The 18,127-nt window shown below is 36.7% G+C and overlaps 1 protein-coding gene across 1 annotated transcript; it reads right to left on the minus strand.

Moving 5' to 3' along the window:
• Positions 1-3,871: 3,871 nt before the first annotated feature.
• LOC125264278 (macrophage mannose receptor 1-like) lies at positions 3,872-6,501 on the minus strand. Its single transcript, XM_048183499.1, has 5 exons — positions 6,420-6,501; positions 6,196-6,234; positions 5,747-6,103; positions 4,501-4,845; positions 3,872-4,336 (listed from the first exon to the last, which is right to left on the minus strand). The coding sequence occupies exons 2-5, from the start codon at positions 6,230-6,232 to the stop codon at positions 3,972-3,974; spliced, it is 1,104 nt and encodes a 367-aa protein (XP_048039456.1). The 5' UTR covers positions 6,233-6,234; positions 6,420-6,501; the 3' UTR covers positions 3,872-3,971.
• Between the last annotated feature and the right edge of the window lie 11,626 nt (positions 6,502-18,127).

Raw genomic sequence — 18,127 nt, forward strand, 5'->3', positions numbered from 1 at the left:
GAACTTATGGAGAAACTCCCGGAGCACCTCATGTATGAAGTCCTGGAATACTGAGGGGGCGTTGACCAGGCCATACGGCATAACAAGATATTCATAGTGGCCAGTAGGTGTGACGAAGGCGGTCTTCCACTCGTCCCCCTTGCGTATCCGGATGAGGTTATACGCACTGCGGAGGTCCAGCTTCGTGAACACAGTGGCACACAGTGGCACCACAGAGATGTGGTATTGTGGGTTGTAGACTAGAGTTTTTGCTTCAAAATGATGTAAAATTATCCTGCCTGCTCGTTCATATAAAACAATAGAGAGATTTAAATTTTCTAAGACATTTTTGGTCAAGAAACACAGTGTGCGTGGAGGCGTGAATAATCATGAATTATGAGATAATTCACACCTGAGAAGACAAAAGAATTGCATAATGAGCTGTAATGACCTGCATATTAATGAGCTCTTTCAGTCAGGTAGGCTATGAAAAAACCCTCTGTGATCATGCTAATAACAGGATTAATGTCCACTCTTGACAAAAAAACATGATTTTTGTGATCTCATGCATGCACGTATTATTGCACATGATGTGAAGAAAATGTTATATAGGCCCATTTTAAATTACAGTACCAGTCAAAAGATTGGACACATTTTTTTAAAAGAAGTCTTAAGTCTCTGGATTCTCATATGTTTATGTCAATTTTCTATACAGAAGAGTCCACAAATGCCTCCTAAAGAAGAACAGGCCATGTGATATTCCAGGAACTAACAGAGGCTTCCAGAGATCACTATAATATGCAGATAAACACTTTTGAAGACAATAAATACACAATTGAGACAATGTATACATGTATTGCCTCAGAATTTGCGTCTGAAAAGCACTCGCTCCGTGGCCGCGGCCGCATTAGCGGATAATGAGCTAAATCACAGGCGTCTGACGTGTCTCTTTTCATACAGATTCCATAAACAGAGAATTTTTGTTTTCGATTTGACTTACACGATTTGAAAACTGACATTTCAACGTTTCTTTAGACATAAGTCTAATTTTTTTGTGATTAGTATTCACTAAGTTACAGTTGATTTTCTGAGAACTATCAGATTAGGGAGACGAGAGATCACACATTATGTTAGTTTTCTTTATTTTACAAAAAGCACAACATTTTGTTTTTACATTTTGTTAGTGTACACAAATAAAAGATATTCAACAGATTAAAATGGTGTAACTCTTAATTGAATGTGCAATATTGACTGAGTACTTTGAGTCTCTTTCACACTGGTAAGAGAAAAACTGAGGTGGTATCGCTGGCGATACCTCAGACTCCAGAGTGTTAAGGAAATATTAAAATGTCCAGTTTCTTAATGTTAGAGGAACATCATTTAAAGGATAGTTTGATGTTCATGAAACATTTGAACACCTGCTGTTAACAAGCAGAATCACTGAAGGAAAGAGAAACAACAAGAACAGAAACTACAACTGACTTCAGCCACAGCCTTAGATGAAATCAACTTAAGAAAAAAGACATTAAATCTCTCCAGATCTCAGCAGAGGAGGATTAAACACAAACAGCATTACCAGGTTATTACTAACCAGATTGACTTTATTTCTGTCAGACGTCTACAGGAGTTGCTATTGATAATCAACAGAGGTTTAAATGTTGATGTTTGATTGAAAATAAGTTTTGATTGAAGTCACCATCATGGTGATCAGTGTTTGCTTTAGTCGGACTCTTGACGTTTGCTAGTGTATTTCTCTTTCAGCAATTGCAGGTATTTTCAGAAAATGATTCTGCATTGATAGAGAGACTGAGAAGACAGATCAATATGTCTGTTTTATGTCTGGCAGTCAAATGATTTAAACAACAGTTTTTTTCTCTAGTTTCATTATTTTTGTTTTGTTTTATTAACTTTCAGCATTATCACAAGTTCACTAAAGAACACTAAAGAAATCTACAAACTAAAATGAAATGCATGCAATATTTAAAAAAAAAAAAAAAAAAAAAAACTCTAACCATCCCATATTATAAGAATAATTTCATAAAATTCACCATCATTAAAAATTCTAAACATAATACAAAATATATTCTATAATCATTTAAAAGTCTGCACATATAAGGAATTGGTGATCTCTGGTATCTCTCCGTTTCTGCATCTTGGAATTGTCCACTTATTTGAATTCCTCATCTGGCGATCTGTAAGTAGCCAGTCTCTGAAACTAGACTTATATAACTTTTAGCAAAAAGACACAATTGAGTTTGTCTTTCCATAAGGGTACACAGTGCAAGGTGGCCAAAAGCATCAGAATACCCCAGGTACCTTTGACCGAGTATAACTTTACAGACCCGTTTCTGCACACTTTCCAGTCTTTTGGCTTAAACTGCGGTCAAGGAACTATGACAGACTGGAACCGCATACTCCAGCACTCAGCACACGTACCCTTTATAGATGGTAACCAAATAAGGAACAGAGACACCAAATTTCTTTAAACGACAGGACAAAAAGCTTTCTGTTAGCCGAGGACAACATGTGGTCCTCTAGACAATCCCATTTCAAATCACTCTGAATAATGGCTCACAAAACTTTAGTACTGTCACAAATTTCCAAGGTGTTCTGATCAGTGGTGAATAAAGGCTTCACCAGTTCCTGCCTCGTGCTAGTGACATGCAAGACCTTGCATTTCTTTGGGTTGAGTTTCAGTTTCACCATTGTTGAGGTTTGTATGATGAGAGTTGTTGTATACCTGTGTCAACTATTACACAAGAGGTTGTGTCAGTGGCTGGATTTGTTTATTTCTTTTTTCATTAATGCTTCAACGCCATTGATTTAATAAATGATGGAGTTGAAGAAAAAAAATGAAACGCTTGTGAAACATGTTTACAAAGGGATGCAAATTTATGAAGATTAGAAAAAATAACACAGCAGGACAAATCACCCAGAAATCATGTTATTAGATGCCCAAAATTGGTTTAAACATGATCAGACAAAACTTACATGAAAAAAAAAAACACAACAAAGTGAAAGAATATCACATCATCTATTGGTTGACATATTAATGAGATCTTTGTAAAGGGTGAGGGTTAATTTTACTTATGTACAAGATTGTGAAATAGAGATATTATAAAAGAGTTGTTGCCTTTATCTTCAAGCCATGACACGTTTACGATGATCAAACCAGATGTTTTTGAATAATCATCTATGGGCTGGAAATACAACTTCAATTTGATCTGATGGTTGCATCGTAAAACATGTGCATGAAAAAAATGTGGTCATTATTGTGTAATACAATAAGTTTACCAAATGTTTAATTTAATCTCTCCAAAATAGACTTTAGTAGTAATTAATATTGTAAGCTTTGTCTAATTCTAGTGCTCTTCAATGTGATCTGTTGTTTATATTGTATTCTTGTAATAAAATAAGGTGATCAGACTCTGAAGTATTGCTTATACACATACAGTATGGCTTTCACCCTTTAAATCATATGCGTCAGAATATAATGGCACCTTTTCTTCAGTGTTTCACAATAATCAATTAATGACTGTAAACTGAGGTTGCTGTCTTTAGAAGAAGTTTCTGTGCTGAATTTGACATAAATAAATCACTACAATCCAGTACTATGAGCACAGCCATTGATTCAGGCAACAGCAGAAGTTTTCTTACGCTCATATTTGAAGCTTACGCTTTTCAATGGAAGTGTGATAAAGAAAATTGAAAAGGTAATCCACAGAGATCATAGTGGCAAACCATTAAAATTTTAAAATGTTTCAGAAAAGTAACAAAGCCTTGTTTACTGAAATCAGCAGTTTGATACGTGTGCTGAATGATTCACAACAAAAGATTCTCAAAGCTTCATGAAACAGTGATTTGAAAGCTCAGATACAACTGCCAACTGAGGGTGAAATTATTACTTTACAACCAAGTGATGAATGAAATGAAGTTAAAGGAAGTGAACACACAAGCTTTTGTTATCTTACATGAAATGTATGTGTATTAATTCATTCTTCATATCTGCTGCAGATGAAGTTGAGTTTGTCAGTCTCAGGACGGCTGATCCAGCGCTGATTTCCTCCAGACTGAACTGCTCCAGATCTCACTGCAGAATCACAATTCACTGCTGTGCCGTTCCCTGGAGCCCAGTTCTGATAGCACACGGTGTCTCCGCTCACCCAGTACCAGATGCCCAAAATGTAGGAGTAACGTAAACCCAACCACACCGCCTCAGTAGACGCCTGTTTAACCACATTCATCACGTCACGCTGAATCTCTTCTGAATGAACCGAGACCAGATCCGTATGATTCTGTCTGCAGTATCTCAGAGCTTCAGACCACGTCAGCTTCTCTTTGATCAGAATCAGTTTATCTGGACACAAAACAAACCACAAGCAGAAACTAGAGAGAGACTGATCAAAAACAACATGCAGAACAAACACTGTGGAGGAATTTGTCATGTCAGACATGTAGTGTGAACTTTAAGATATCTGGAGGTGATGGATGGATTGTGTGTGTTTGTGAGGATCTGCTCACCTTCATGACACACAAAAGGAAACTGGTTGTTGCAAGAGACGTCATTCCATTGACCCTGAGTGTTCAGAATCTCTGCACAGTTTTCAATATTTCCAGCATTATTAGGTTCACCAGTATTCCAGTATCTGAATGAGGAGTTACTCTGATCTGACCACTGCCATGAGTCTCTGAAAAGACCGATCCAGACATATGATCCAGATGAATCATGATCACTAATGAACTGCTGAAGCTGTTGACTCTCATTCTGGTTCCTCACACTGACCAGATCAATGTGATTCTGTCTGCAGTAACTCTGAGCTTCTCTCCAATTCTTCACCTGATTGACAAAGACGAGTCCTGTGTTCACTTTAAGAAAAACAAATGGAAACAGATTCATGAATCAGTTTGTTCATTATTCTTATGCTGCTTTATGGTTTGATGTGAATAAGAGCAGCAGTGGAAACATCAGAAACACGTGTCATTCAAAGACTGTTTCTACAGCTGATGATATATTAAATATTCACAATATATTCATGATGATTTTGATGATAAAACATTACATATCATTTGTGATGATTTTAATATAACTTTATATTTCTTCATTATGTTTTTGTTACACATTTCTCTAGAATACTTGATTCAGACACAAAGATCTGAATGAGAGAAACATCAAACAGATGAAGATGTTTCACTGCAGCTGAATATATTTGTTAACTAGTCCTTAGAAATATGTCAGTAAAAAGTTTATTCAAAATGTTGAAGATTATTAATATATACAAATGAATATTGTTGCAATATTAATATTAATGTTAGTGTTTGTCTTGTTCATTTAAAGTTCATCTAAGAATGACGTTTTTACAGGTTTGTGTTGAGATCCTGAAAGATGAATGAATCAAGCTCTCTCTTATTGAAATAAAATATATGTCAACAACATCTCATCTTCAAACATTTACTTAAACAAGGTTACATTTGAGAATTACAATCTCCAAAACAAAATTACTATTATCTATTTATGTAAAAAGTGAACTCAATAAAATCACACTCAGATGTATTAAGACAATAATTGAAGTTTTGTTCATAAATATCAATATGTGACAGGTTGTCTATTGCATATTGAAATTTTATCCATCCATTAATTCCATTTACTTTAGTAAAAACAGTAGTTTGATAGTTTTGTATTTTATGTAATTATGCTCTAAATTCTCTAGTCTCTCTAATGGCAGATTCACACAGTTATCCCAAGTGACAACAAAAGAGCTGAACTTACTGTTGTTAGATGAACTGCAGATGAAAGCTCGGCTGCTACTACATGAATAATCATGCCATAGTCCATCTTTCATAAAAGCACACTCATCTCTGCCATCAGGTTGTGTAGGAGCCCAGTTCAGATAGAGCGCAGGATCACCTGAAGACCACTGCCATTTATTATGACCCGTCTTCTGCAGCCCAATCCAGACACGTCCATCATTCACACTCTTCTTCAGCTCGTTCATGTCGTTCATGTTGTCAACGGTGGCCAGATCTGTGTATTTCTCTCTGCAGTATCTCTGAGCTTCAGTCCAGTTCTTCCTCACGTTTATAAAGTGATACTGACGCTGAACACATTCAGATACGGAGCAGAGAGCTGTGAAAGAGAGGGTTTGATTTAATGCTTTTCATAACAGAGTCAAACCTGATGAAACTATAAACCATCAATAAAACAACAAACACACTCACCAATGAGAAGAAGAATGAAATATAGAGTTTGCTCCATTTCTGAGGAAGAAACACATTGAAAAACTCAGATATCAAACACTCACAGATTCTTTTTGGAGTAAAATATGACAGTTTCAGTTAGTATCTGAACAGCAGCATGAATTCACTGTACATCATCATTCAGACAATATTAACATCTCAAAGTCTAGTTGTGTTTGAAGAATGAACATGTGAGTTGTTCTTACTTTAGAGGTCGTGTGTTTCTGTCCTGAGTCTGATGTTTCTGTCTGCAGCTTTAAACAGTGTGATCATTATATCTGCTCTCATCCCTCATTACATCATTTGTGTATTTCTGTGAAAACCCCTATATCATATTCACTTCCTCTATATTTGTGTATTCGTCCAACTCTTTCCCTTTATTTGCATCTTGATGTCTGTGTCAGTCAATATCAGTCTATATGAATATGGACCTTAATTCAAATATGATGTATGTTTGTGTTTCTCTGTTTTGGGCCACTTTTTATCTGGTGCTGGTGATGAAGACGGAGAAACGTTTTTCTGCTCTCATGGGCTTTCTTCTTTTCCCTCTTCTGAGAGCAGAGACCCCTGGTGTTGAGGAGGAGACATTCACAACAGAGACGAGATAAAGACGTTAAAGTGCTCATATTGTGCTTTCATTCCCCTAAAGTTCATTTCTAATGTTAGTAAAGGTTGTTGGACTCTCATTATCCCACTGAAATAATATCATCATCTTCTGCTGCTGCTGCTTCAGTCTTATTTCCTCTAAATACTGGATTATGGCTGGAATGCAGACATTAAAATATCTTTATTTATTTATTATTATTATTTTTTTTAATTCTTTTTTTTTATGATTTTTTGTTTTGTTTTGTTTTTCCATTTCATACTCCTGCTGTTTACTGTTTATTTTTATTTTGTTTATAAAACATGAACACATTTGCATGTAAACACATCCTCATCACTCATTTGTTTATCTCCACATCACATGTAGACATTCAGGATGGACAATATTTACATCTCTGATGTGAAACAGGATAAACAGTGAGAGTTATTGTTCTAGTCATATTTCATATTTCATCCAGTCTTATTCATCTATTAGTTTTATTGCAGCTACAGGAATGTTACACTATAACTGTGTTTCAAATCAGAGCTGCGTCCTTCGAAGTCCACGAAGGTTGAAGTGAGAGTTGTTAAATGAGGAGACAGGGGTCACTGCAGGTCAGAGTAATGTCCGTGCCGAAAGGTAACAGAAACCATATTGTCACAAACCTGTCGTTCAGCCACATTGGTGAATGACGTCATGCAGGTGGTGAGTAATAACTTCTATGGTACGGTGTTGCCTCCAGGCAACATGGTCTATTTTAGTTTGTTTTTAATAAAATAAGGCACCAATTGATTGATCAAACATATCTCAGGACAGAATAACTCAAATGCTAATCAATAAAAGTGCAAAAAAGACCAAAACATGAGCAACAGGGGTCCATTTTGTGTCCTGTTTCAGCACATGTGCACATGGTTCCATATTTTCTCCAATGAAAAGTGCTTTTTTCACTTGTTTGTATCCTTTTAATCACCCACAAAAAATATGAGTCACCTTCACTGGCAAGTAAAGAAGTATTTTCAAGAACTTTACATTATATATCATCAAATGTTTTAGAGAAAATAACACAAAACTGTGTGTTGCCTCAAGGCAACATTGTACCATAATGGAATCGCATAAGGCCATACAGGCATAGTAGGTTTGAATACAAATGTATTATATTTGTAAGGAAAAGAGTTAGAATTATCTAAATATGTTGGCATTTTCACATGATTTTGTAATGCACTTATAAGAATAGTAATTCACATACTATATCTGCATATAATATGATCCGCACATTTTCTATAGTATTTCATAAAGCTATAAAACACAGGTAACACTGGCAGCTGATGAGGGTGATGATGAGGAGTTAATGAGGGGTCATACTGTGATGAGGAAGATGAAATCATAGTGACAATCCATCAGGGAGATAATGAGGGTGAGAGAGAAGATGGAGATGAGGATGAAGATGGATATGATAACTTGATATAATAACATAAATATATAATACTCGTGTTCCACTATGGTACAATGTTGCCTGAGAGCAATAGCTGGATATAAAATGTTACTTTTTATTAAATATGAAACTTTTAATACATTAAAAAGTGTCTAGTTAACAAAATTGATGTTTTCAACACATAAATTTCTTTTTTCTACATGAAAATGCCAAATGTTTAAATTTTTCCATTGTGGTACAATGTTGCCTCGAGGCAACAAACCTATAAAAAATAAATAAATTAAAAATTTATGAAAATGTTTGATATTGTTAAAGTGTCCAATTTTAAGCTGGAAAAACAACACAAATAATTTTTTCCTCATTAATATCATATTGCGTACTATCAAGGGTTAAATGAATTTTGAGATCAAATTAATGCTAGATTTTCTGCCATAAATTACGGACATGGCATCAGAGGACTAATTCTCATTTCCCTCAGTTATTTTGCTTTATTTCCAGATTAAATCAAATGCTTGTTCTGACGTACTAGAGCACATACACACTCTCCAAAAACAGTGCTTTAAATCTCTTGACAAACTAAAATATGTAAATGACATTTGTATATATTCGAAATTAAAGACTTAATGTCAGCTTGCTTATTTTGCTCAAGATAAGGATTTATTAAGTCCACATGTCGTAAAAACAGGAAACTATGCTTCTAACCACAGATCGAGAGCTGTCGTTCAACCACACAAGTTTGCGATGCAGTTTGCGAATGTTCGTTAGAAGTATGGTTTCGGGAAACGGCAAATCCCTGAACTATGTTTGTAACGACGGAACTTGCGATGTTATAGGTTGATTTATTGTTGTGATCCTTGTAAAGGGTGAGGGTTAAATTAACTGTAACCTTATGTACAAGATGGTTAAATGGAGATATCATAAAGAGGTTGTAGCCTTTATCTTCAAGCCACACTGGCTGAATTTCTGGCCTCAGTGAATAAATCATTATTTTCATCCTCAGTTTAAACTGAGCATCTGCTCTTTTCTCTCTAAAACAAAACCAAATTGGTCTTCTAACATTTGTATGGCTAGCTTTTTTTTAAAAATGAAAACTTAAAAAAACTTACATTTAAACCTAAATCATCAGTCACCACCAAAGCACAACCTGTCGTTTTCTTTGAAAGAGCAATGAATTTTGGGATAGGCTGGGATTGGAAGGATCCACTCGTTCTGTCCTTCACGGCCCGAGGAAAGAAAGATGCATTTATAGGCCGCATTCAAAGAAGCCTTTGAAATAGGAAAGCTTTTGTTGCGCCGCTGTGACACATTTGTTCTTCGAATTAACTCTCTAATTTGAGACAGAGCTTATGTATCCTCAATATGTTTGAATTATGATTCATACCATGTTGGATTTTGTAATTTAATGATGTTCTGATGTTGAGAAACAGTCAAGAGATGAGAGTAGTAATATGATGGTGCTTCTGTCAAAATGATTGATGATGACCTTTGACCTGTCTGACCCCTGTGACCTCTGGGGGCCACCCACGTCGTTCCCCTCCCCCATGGGCCACCCACGAAGTTTTACCATCCCCCACCCATGTTTGACCGTAGTATCACCCCAATGACCTTTGACATGGTTGGTGATTCTCCGGGGATCGACATGACCTTTGTCCGCATATTTTGAATAGCGATGTTGACCTGTGAACTGTCAGGCCGTCTTCTGGGTGATCAAATGGCAGACGGATGGTTTTAAAGGGTCGAGGGTCATTTTTTAAGTCTGACAGGCCATATTTGAGGGTGTGTGATGGCATCCGCATTCCGGATGGGTAGCGGTCATTTTATGATGCTCTCATCTCTCTCTCTGTCTGTGCAGACGATAAGCAACACGAGTCTAGAAACAGTCGGGCCAAAAGAATAAACATATTTTATGAAATAGATTACACACATTTCAATCATTCTGTTCTTTTAAGAAAGTTGGTGATAAAATTGTAATGCACTGAATTACAAACAGTTACTAAATTTACTGAGACCAGTTAATTATAGTTTAGCTAAATGAAAAATGCTTAAATATTGATTTAATGATAAAATGTTAAAAATATTAAATACCCAAAATGCGGTTGTAATGATCAGCCAAAACGGTTGAGTTACAAGATTTAAAATGGGGTCTGATTTTACAGTGTGAGTTTGCTAGTGGTTAAAAGAATGAGGCATAAAACAGTAATAAGTTTAAATAAGAATGGTGTATTTACAAAATTCTCAGGAAACTTTAAAAATATCGCAATAAAGCCAGGAAAAGATTTCATTGTGCAATCTCTATATCCTAATTTATTGTTAATGTAATTCATTTTCCAGGAGCTCTTTGCTTCTACCTTCAGTTAAACTGCTAACAGTGATTGTAATTAATTACCTAAAGTATATTATTTGCTAACTACATTCTTTAAATTGTAATGTTGACATCCATTTTCTGTAAAGCTGCTTTGAAATGATATGTATTGTGAAAAGCGCTATACAAATAAATTTGAATTGAATTGAATTGAATGTTCGTATGAAATTGGTTTACAATTTTTTATGAAATATAAAACACCCAAAAAGAGGTTCATCAAGTACTTGAATACTCATTTTAGCTTTGTCAAAGCATAAGATGTGGACATGTTTTTATGGAGACTTTCCATTGACATGACTATTTTTCTATCATTTATCCCTAATTTATCCCTAGTTGAATACTAAAAATGGTGTTTTGTATGTTTAGTATATTTCAAAAAGTTCACTGAATAACATTCACTTCTTTTAAAAGTGTTTTTTATATATACATGGTAACCCCCAACATGGAAAAATAAAAACAAGGCGACATCCCCTGCTGCGTGGGTGTGTATATAAGTTTGGGCTCTATCACATCTCAGCTACACATCTCTGCCAGTTTAACTAAATTGCAACTGCTTTTCTCCAGTCTCCGAAAAAGATGTCTTCGAACGGTGAGTGTCTTTTTAATATTTAAGCTGTGGTTTTTAAAATACACGTGTTTTAGTAAGGATGGAAGTAATTCATTGAAAAGAGGAAAAAGTTTCTATCATTAAATGTTTCTAGCACCAGCTGACGCTAGCCTATATGAAAGATTGTTTTTCTACGATCTACATTTGCGTTATTGTTTAAAGACCTATGTTCGTTAATTTTCTATCATTATTTTGTTAGTTAAACATATTACTCTCCATTTAATTACATTATTTGCTTGATTACTCTGTAGTGATGTTCCTACATTGAGCCACCAGATGCCGCCAAAGTGTCAATTTGATGCAATGATTCTGGTTTAATATGTTTTAATTGAGGAACGTGCTGCTCTTTTTTAACGCTTAATTTGGCGGTTTATTCACTAAATGCTGATTTATTGTTATTTGTAATGTCTGAATATGAATCTTATTATTTGTGTAAATTCATAACATGTTTTTTTTATTTTTTTATTTTTTAATTTTTTTAAATAATTTCACGTACTAATTTATACATTTTTTCGCTTTGTAAAAAACTTAAACATATTACTCTCCATTTAATTACATTATTTGCTTTGTTAAAAGTATGCTTGATTACTCTGTAGTGATGTTCCTACATTGAGCCACCAGATGCCGCCAAAGTGTCAATTTGATGCAATGATTCTGGTTTAATATGTTTTAATTGAGGAACGTACTGCTCTTTTGCTCTTTTAACGCTTAATTTAGTGGTTTATTCACTAAATTCTGATTTATTGTTATTTGTAATGTCTCAATATGAATCTTATTATTTGTGTAAATTCATAACATGTTTTTTTTTTTTTTTTTTTTTTTTTTTATATGTTTAATAGGATCAAATGTTGAACAGGCTGCATTCACTGCCATAAATCTCTGTAAGTACATATCTTATTTATTTATTTATTTATTGTCATTTATTCATACAAATTAAATTTACCAATTTGTTATTTGTTTAAAGTAACGGGAACCCCGGATGACGTACATGTCTCAGACTCTGGTAATTATTCTTTGTTTTCGTAATAATAATATTATAATATTAATGTAAAATATTAATCATATTTATCTTTTATAGAAATTGCACTTCTAGTGACACAACCAGGGTTTATTGATCTGACGCAGGATTTTGAAGAACATGATCCTAGCACCGGCGATACTGATAGGATAACAGACGCCCTGCCTACTTACGCAGCAGCGAGATCTCCGGCTGAACAAATCAGTACTGCTGAACCGGTAGACCTCACGACAGATTCAGACGATGAGTCTGAGGTGTGTGTCAATGTAGCTCCCAAGAAACGGAAAAACATAGATGACTCTACACCGCACCAAATTCCTCAGGATAAACTAATTAATGGTAAGACTATTTTTATAATTTTATAGAAATGTTTATAATTTATAGAATTTTTTACGATATTCAACGCATTACCTTTGACATTTATTATTTTATACAGATAGAGGAATCGGATGTGCTGAACAAATAATCGGCCTCACATCGGATTCTGACATAGAGTCTGACGTTTCCGTCGTTGAACCTCAGAGGAAGCGGAAAAACATAAGAGGATCTAATTCACACCAAACTCCACAAGGTAAGACTATCTTATTTTCAGATTTACAGTTATCAACATATTCCACAGCATAATGATCATTAATGTGGTAAATCTGTTTTTAATGTTTTAAAAATTTTCTATACAGATAGACGCATCAGGAGCGCTGATGATATTTTAACATGGACGGAATCACAGATCGTTGAATGGGATCGTTCGTCATGGACCAGTGATCGATACGACGAGGCTACAGTGAGAGCCAGACAGACACCGTATCCTTTTTACATTGCTACGAAGAAAGAAGACGAAGAAGAAGAAGAAGTGCGGGAGACAGAGGGCAGAAATGATGAGCAGTATGATGTTCGGACTCTGGATCGTGAAATCATTAAAAGATTAGATGATGAGGCCATAGCGAGACGTAACATCACAACTACCATTAATAGGCGTTTTGATGAACTTAATAGCAGATTGGATGACATTAATATCAAATTGGACGGTCACTTCAAAGAGAATCAAAACAGAATCGCCTCTGAATTTTTAGCGATTCATAACAAATTGGATTACCATTTTCAAATAAATTGTGACAGAATAGCTGCAGAGTTTTTTGAAGTTCATAACAGATTGAAGCCGGTTAATGCATTGATTCCTGAAATATTAGATCGCATATATCAGCTGAATCAGTCATTAGAAGATTCTCTCCATAGAATGCAGACACGTATCGAAGAGAATCATGAGCGTATCCTTAGAGAATTAAATGATCAGTTGAGAGAAAGACAATTAACCGTTAGTCTTCTCAGCGCCATGGTTACCTGTGTGCATCCAAGTTAGAAATGTATAATGGATTATGTATTAGTTACATCTGATTTGTAGTTGTTTTTCAGAACACAAATGTCATATTTTTCTGATTGTTGTATCTTTTATTTGTTTCTCTAAATTTTGTTTTATTTGCATATTATGTTTCGCTTTTGAGCTAAAAATAAAGATTAAAATGGATGCAGAGAAATCTTTTTCCACAGCTGAAGCGGCCAACTGTCAACCAGACCAAACTCTCTCAGACTTGTTACAGAGTATGCTTGAAATACAAAATGCAAATCCGCATCTCTTGTGTGAAAGATTAGAACAATTGATAAATTTGTTTCCAGATTTTGTAGACACAACTTTTAATGATGTACCATTACAGCAAACGTCTAATTTGGAACATTTGCAATCTTCTATTGACCAAATTCCTGATATTAATTTGTCAGAACGATTACAGAAATTATTAAACACATGTAACATACGATTAGCACAAGATGGTGGAGCTTTAAATAATAGTCACGGGTCAACAGGTATTGCATCTACTGTCACGGCTCAGCCTACAGTTCCGGTGCGAACGTCAACCAGCAATGCAGCACACCCTGAACCCCCTACAGGTACGTCACGTCTAACACAGCCAGACATTGATACTTTGATTCGTGAGGGTGGTGAAGTAAATGGTTACCGTATATTACCGAGACCCCGTTTCAATAGCGTACAATTGCGAAGTCCGCTGAATCTGAGAGAGATTAACTCTACAGATTTAGCATCGTACCACATTTTTTTACACGACGCTTTTAGCGAAATAGTGGAATTTGCTAGAGACATTGGCGGTGATGCTAGCGTAATCAATATGGCCCTCACGGGGTCTTCTCTGTCATCGCCCATTCAAACCATTTTAACAGATCAGAATAATTATGACATCAATCTATTTACCGATCAAATTGAGAGGGTTTTACAAAGTAATGAACAGATATTGACGGACGATGCACTTGCGGTCGAAGTTGATGTAGCCATGAACAGACGAGGAGGCGGTCGCCGTTGTAAACTTACAGATTTAGCACTTGATCAGGTCATCAAACGTAAAAAGATGTCGTTATTCTGCCCCACGAATATATCAAATAAATTATGCTTCTCTATCTGTCTTGCGCATTTCCTAAATCCGCAATCGTCCGAGAATGAGTTAGAAAGACTGGCCGCGTCCATCCAAAATGACGCAGGCTTCACAATTCAAGACAAAATTGGTTTGGGTGATTTAAATGCGTTTGAAAGTATTTTAGACATTAAAATCATTGTTTTTTACAGAACAAATGCCGGTGCGTTAGAAACGTACAAAATTCGCAGTGAGCCTCACCCTAAAACGGTATATCTCTATTTGTACGACGATCATTACTATAGAATTCTGAATTTGACCTCATTCATCGGCGTTGACTATGTATGCCAATTTTGTTTCAAAGGCTACTCAAGCCCTAGAAATCATCAATGCAAGCACGTCTGCAAAGTATGTTTTGACGCTGATTGTTACAAACATCTTGAAAGAACCATGCATTGCCCTGATTGTCTGCGATTTTGTAAGTCGAGTTACTGTTACAACGCACATAAAAAAACACACCCTGTATGGGAAAAAGCACCGTGCGATGCTATAAAATATTGCAAACTGTGTAACAAACGATACGACGTCATAGGTCAAGGTAAGAGAGCCCACCACAAATGTAGTACCAACCGTTGCAGCCATTGCGGCGAAGATCTGCACGATCATGGGCTACACCAATGCTTCATACAACCCATAGTACCCAAAGAACCTAACAAGAATTACATTTTTTATGATTTTGAAACGCGATATCAAAATGGGAAACATATAGCCAACTTTATTTGCGCGATCACTTTCGAGGGAGAAAGATTTGTTGCAGAAGGTCCCGAGTGCATTGCTCAGTTAATCACCCACTTCAGACAGCCGCGATACAAAGGATACTGCTTCATAGCTCATTGCGCTGCCAGATTTGATTCGTTTCTAATTCTGGAGTATTTTTGCAATGCAGGCCTTGTGCTCGACGTCATAATGCAAGGTTGTAAATTAATCTTCATGTACGACGATGCTTTCGCACAGCGGTACATCGACAGCTACGCATTCATACCAATGGCTCTGTCTAAGATGCCTGCGGCGCTAAACTTAACGACTACTGAGAAAGGATATTTTCCCCATCTTTTCAATACGGTGGAAAATGAGAATTATATAGGACATTACCCTGACAAAAAGTTTTACAACTACGAAAACATGTCTGATAAAGACCGTGTAAAGTTTGATGCGTGGTACAGTACCGTTTCAGGAAAATTGTTTAACTTCAGGAAAGAGCTGTGTAAATACGGCGTGAACGATGTTGTCTTGCTACGCGAAGCATGCATGAAATACAGAGAAGCGTTCATAGAATGTACTGAAATCGATCCATTCAGCTTTACTACTCTAGCATCGTGCTGTATGGGCGTCTTCAAATCGCATTATCTCGAAAGATGCACGCTGGCTCTGACACACAATAATGCATACGTCCGACAGAGTAAGACCTACTCGAACGCTTCCATCGAATGGCTCGAGTATGTAAAAAAGACTCGAAATGTGGATATTCATCATGCTGCAAACTACGGTGAAGTGTCTATCGGACGTTTCTTTTTAGACGGTTTCTACGAAAAGTCAGGGGTAAGGCATGGTCTAGAGTACAACGGATGTTTACATCATGGTCACGAATGTCGCTTTGAACCCTATCGGACGCATCCCATGTCGGGAGTGCCATATGGGGTTCTTAGGAGACAATTTGACGACAAGATTGATATTCTGCAGAATGCGTACGGTTTGCAAATTGAGGTTCTTTGGGAGTGTGAGTGGGAAAAGATGAAGCGGACCGACCCTTCTGTGATGGAATTTATGAGTACCTATTCAGCCCCCGAGAGACTGAAACCGAGAGACGCCTTGTTTGGGGGTCGTACTAATGCATATAAACTCTATCACAAAACGGCCGATGGTGAGAAAATAAGTTACGTAGATTTTACAAGCTTATATCCTTTCTGTCAGGCCAGGAAAACCTATCCGATCGGTCACCCCCAAATCATTTTCAAAGATTTTGAACCGATCGAAAATTATTACGGTCTTATCAAAGCTACCGTTTATCCGCCCCGCAAATTACTGCACCCTGTTCTCCCTTACCGATGCGGAGGGAAACTAATGTTCCCTTTATGTCGGACGTGCGCTCACGTTCAAAACCAGACAACAAGCTGTAGCCATACAGATAAAGAGAGGGCCCTCACGGGTTGCTGGGTCAGTCTCGAACTTTTAAAAGCCATAGAGAAGGGTTACGTGGTAGCCAAGATCTATGAAGTTTGGCATTTTCCTCAAAGGTCAGATACATTGTTTCGCGATTACGTAAAGACTTTTTTACGATTGAAACAGCAGGCATCCGGTTACCCATCAAACGTTGTCACCGATGCTGAAAAACGGGGTTGCATACGTGAGTATTATGAGAAAGAGGGTATTCGCCTCGACCCCGAAAAGATCTCCCACAACCCCGCGCAGAGGTCTATCAACAAGTTATTGTTGAATAGTCTTTGGGGGAGGTTCTCTATGAGGGAGAATCTTCCTCAGACTACTCTTGTGAAAGACCCTGAACATTTCACCAGAATTGTTTTTGGTAAAACCGACAGTCTGTCATATTTCACATTCGTCTCGGACGACGTTGCTCTTGTCCAGCATCGCTCTGCAAAAGATGAGGTTCGCAAGACTCGTGACATTAATGTGTTTGTCGGTGCATTTACTACGACTCACGCACGCTTGGAGTTGTACGAACTCATGGACAAACTCGGTGACCGTTTGTTATACTCAGACACGGACAGCGTTATTTTCGTATCAAGGGAGGGAGACTGGGACCCACCTCTGGGGGATCATTTGGGGGAGCTGACAAATGAGTTAGACAACGGTGATTATATTACGGAATTTTGTTCTAGCGGGCCAAAATCATATGGGTATCGCACCGCCAAAGGTAAAGTATGCATGAAGGCAAAGGGGATAACGCTCAATGCTAAAAATTCCCAAGCTATTCGGTTGGAGAGTCTTATTGGTCTGGTTGACAGCTATGTGACTGCACGTGACAGCACGCAATGCATCCTGGCCCACACCGAAAACATTGTGAGGAATAAAAAGACTCTCACACTGCACAACAAATCAGTCGTTAAAAGGTTTAAGGTGGTGTATAATAAACGTCGACTTTTGTCCAATTTCACCACTCTTCCTTATGGCTACTGATTTGACGGTGCATAGGGGCCTTCGGGATGCTTCTGATTTTGATTTCAGACTTCAGCATCCATTTTCCGCTGTAATCAGCGGTCCTTCAAATTCGGGGAAAAGTTATTTTGTAAAAAGTCTGCTGGAAAATGGAATGAAAATGATTTCTAAAAAAATTGAAAACATTGTATATATTTACAGTTGTTGGCAACCCTTGTATGATGAATTACTGAAATTGTACCCCATTAAATTTGTGGAAGGAATACCTGAGAGTCTCAATGATGATGATTTATTACCTGTGACCAAAACAAATCTTTTGAT

The sequence above is a fragment of the Megalobrama amblycephala genome, linkage group LG3 (genome assembly GCF_018812025.1).
Source record: "Megalobrama amblycephala isolate DHTTF-2021 linkage group LG3, ASM1881202v1, whole genome shotgun sequence".
NCBI classification, from domain to species: Eukaryota; Metazoa; Chordata; class Actinopteri; order Cypriniformes; family Xenocyprididae; genus Megalobrama; species Megalobrama amblycephala.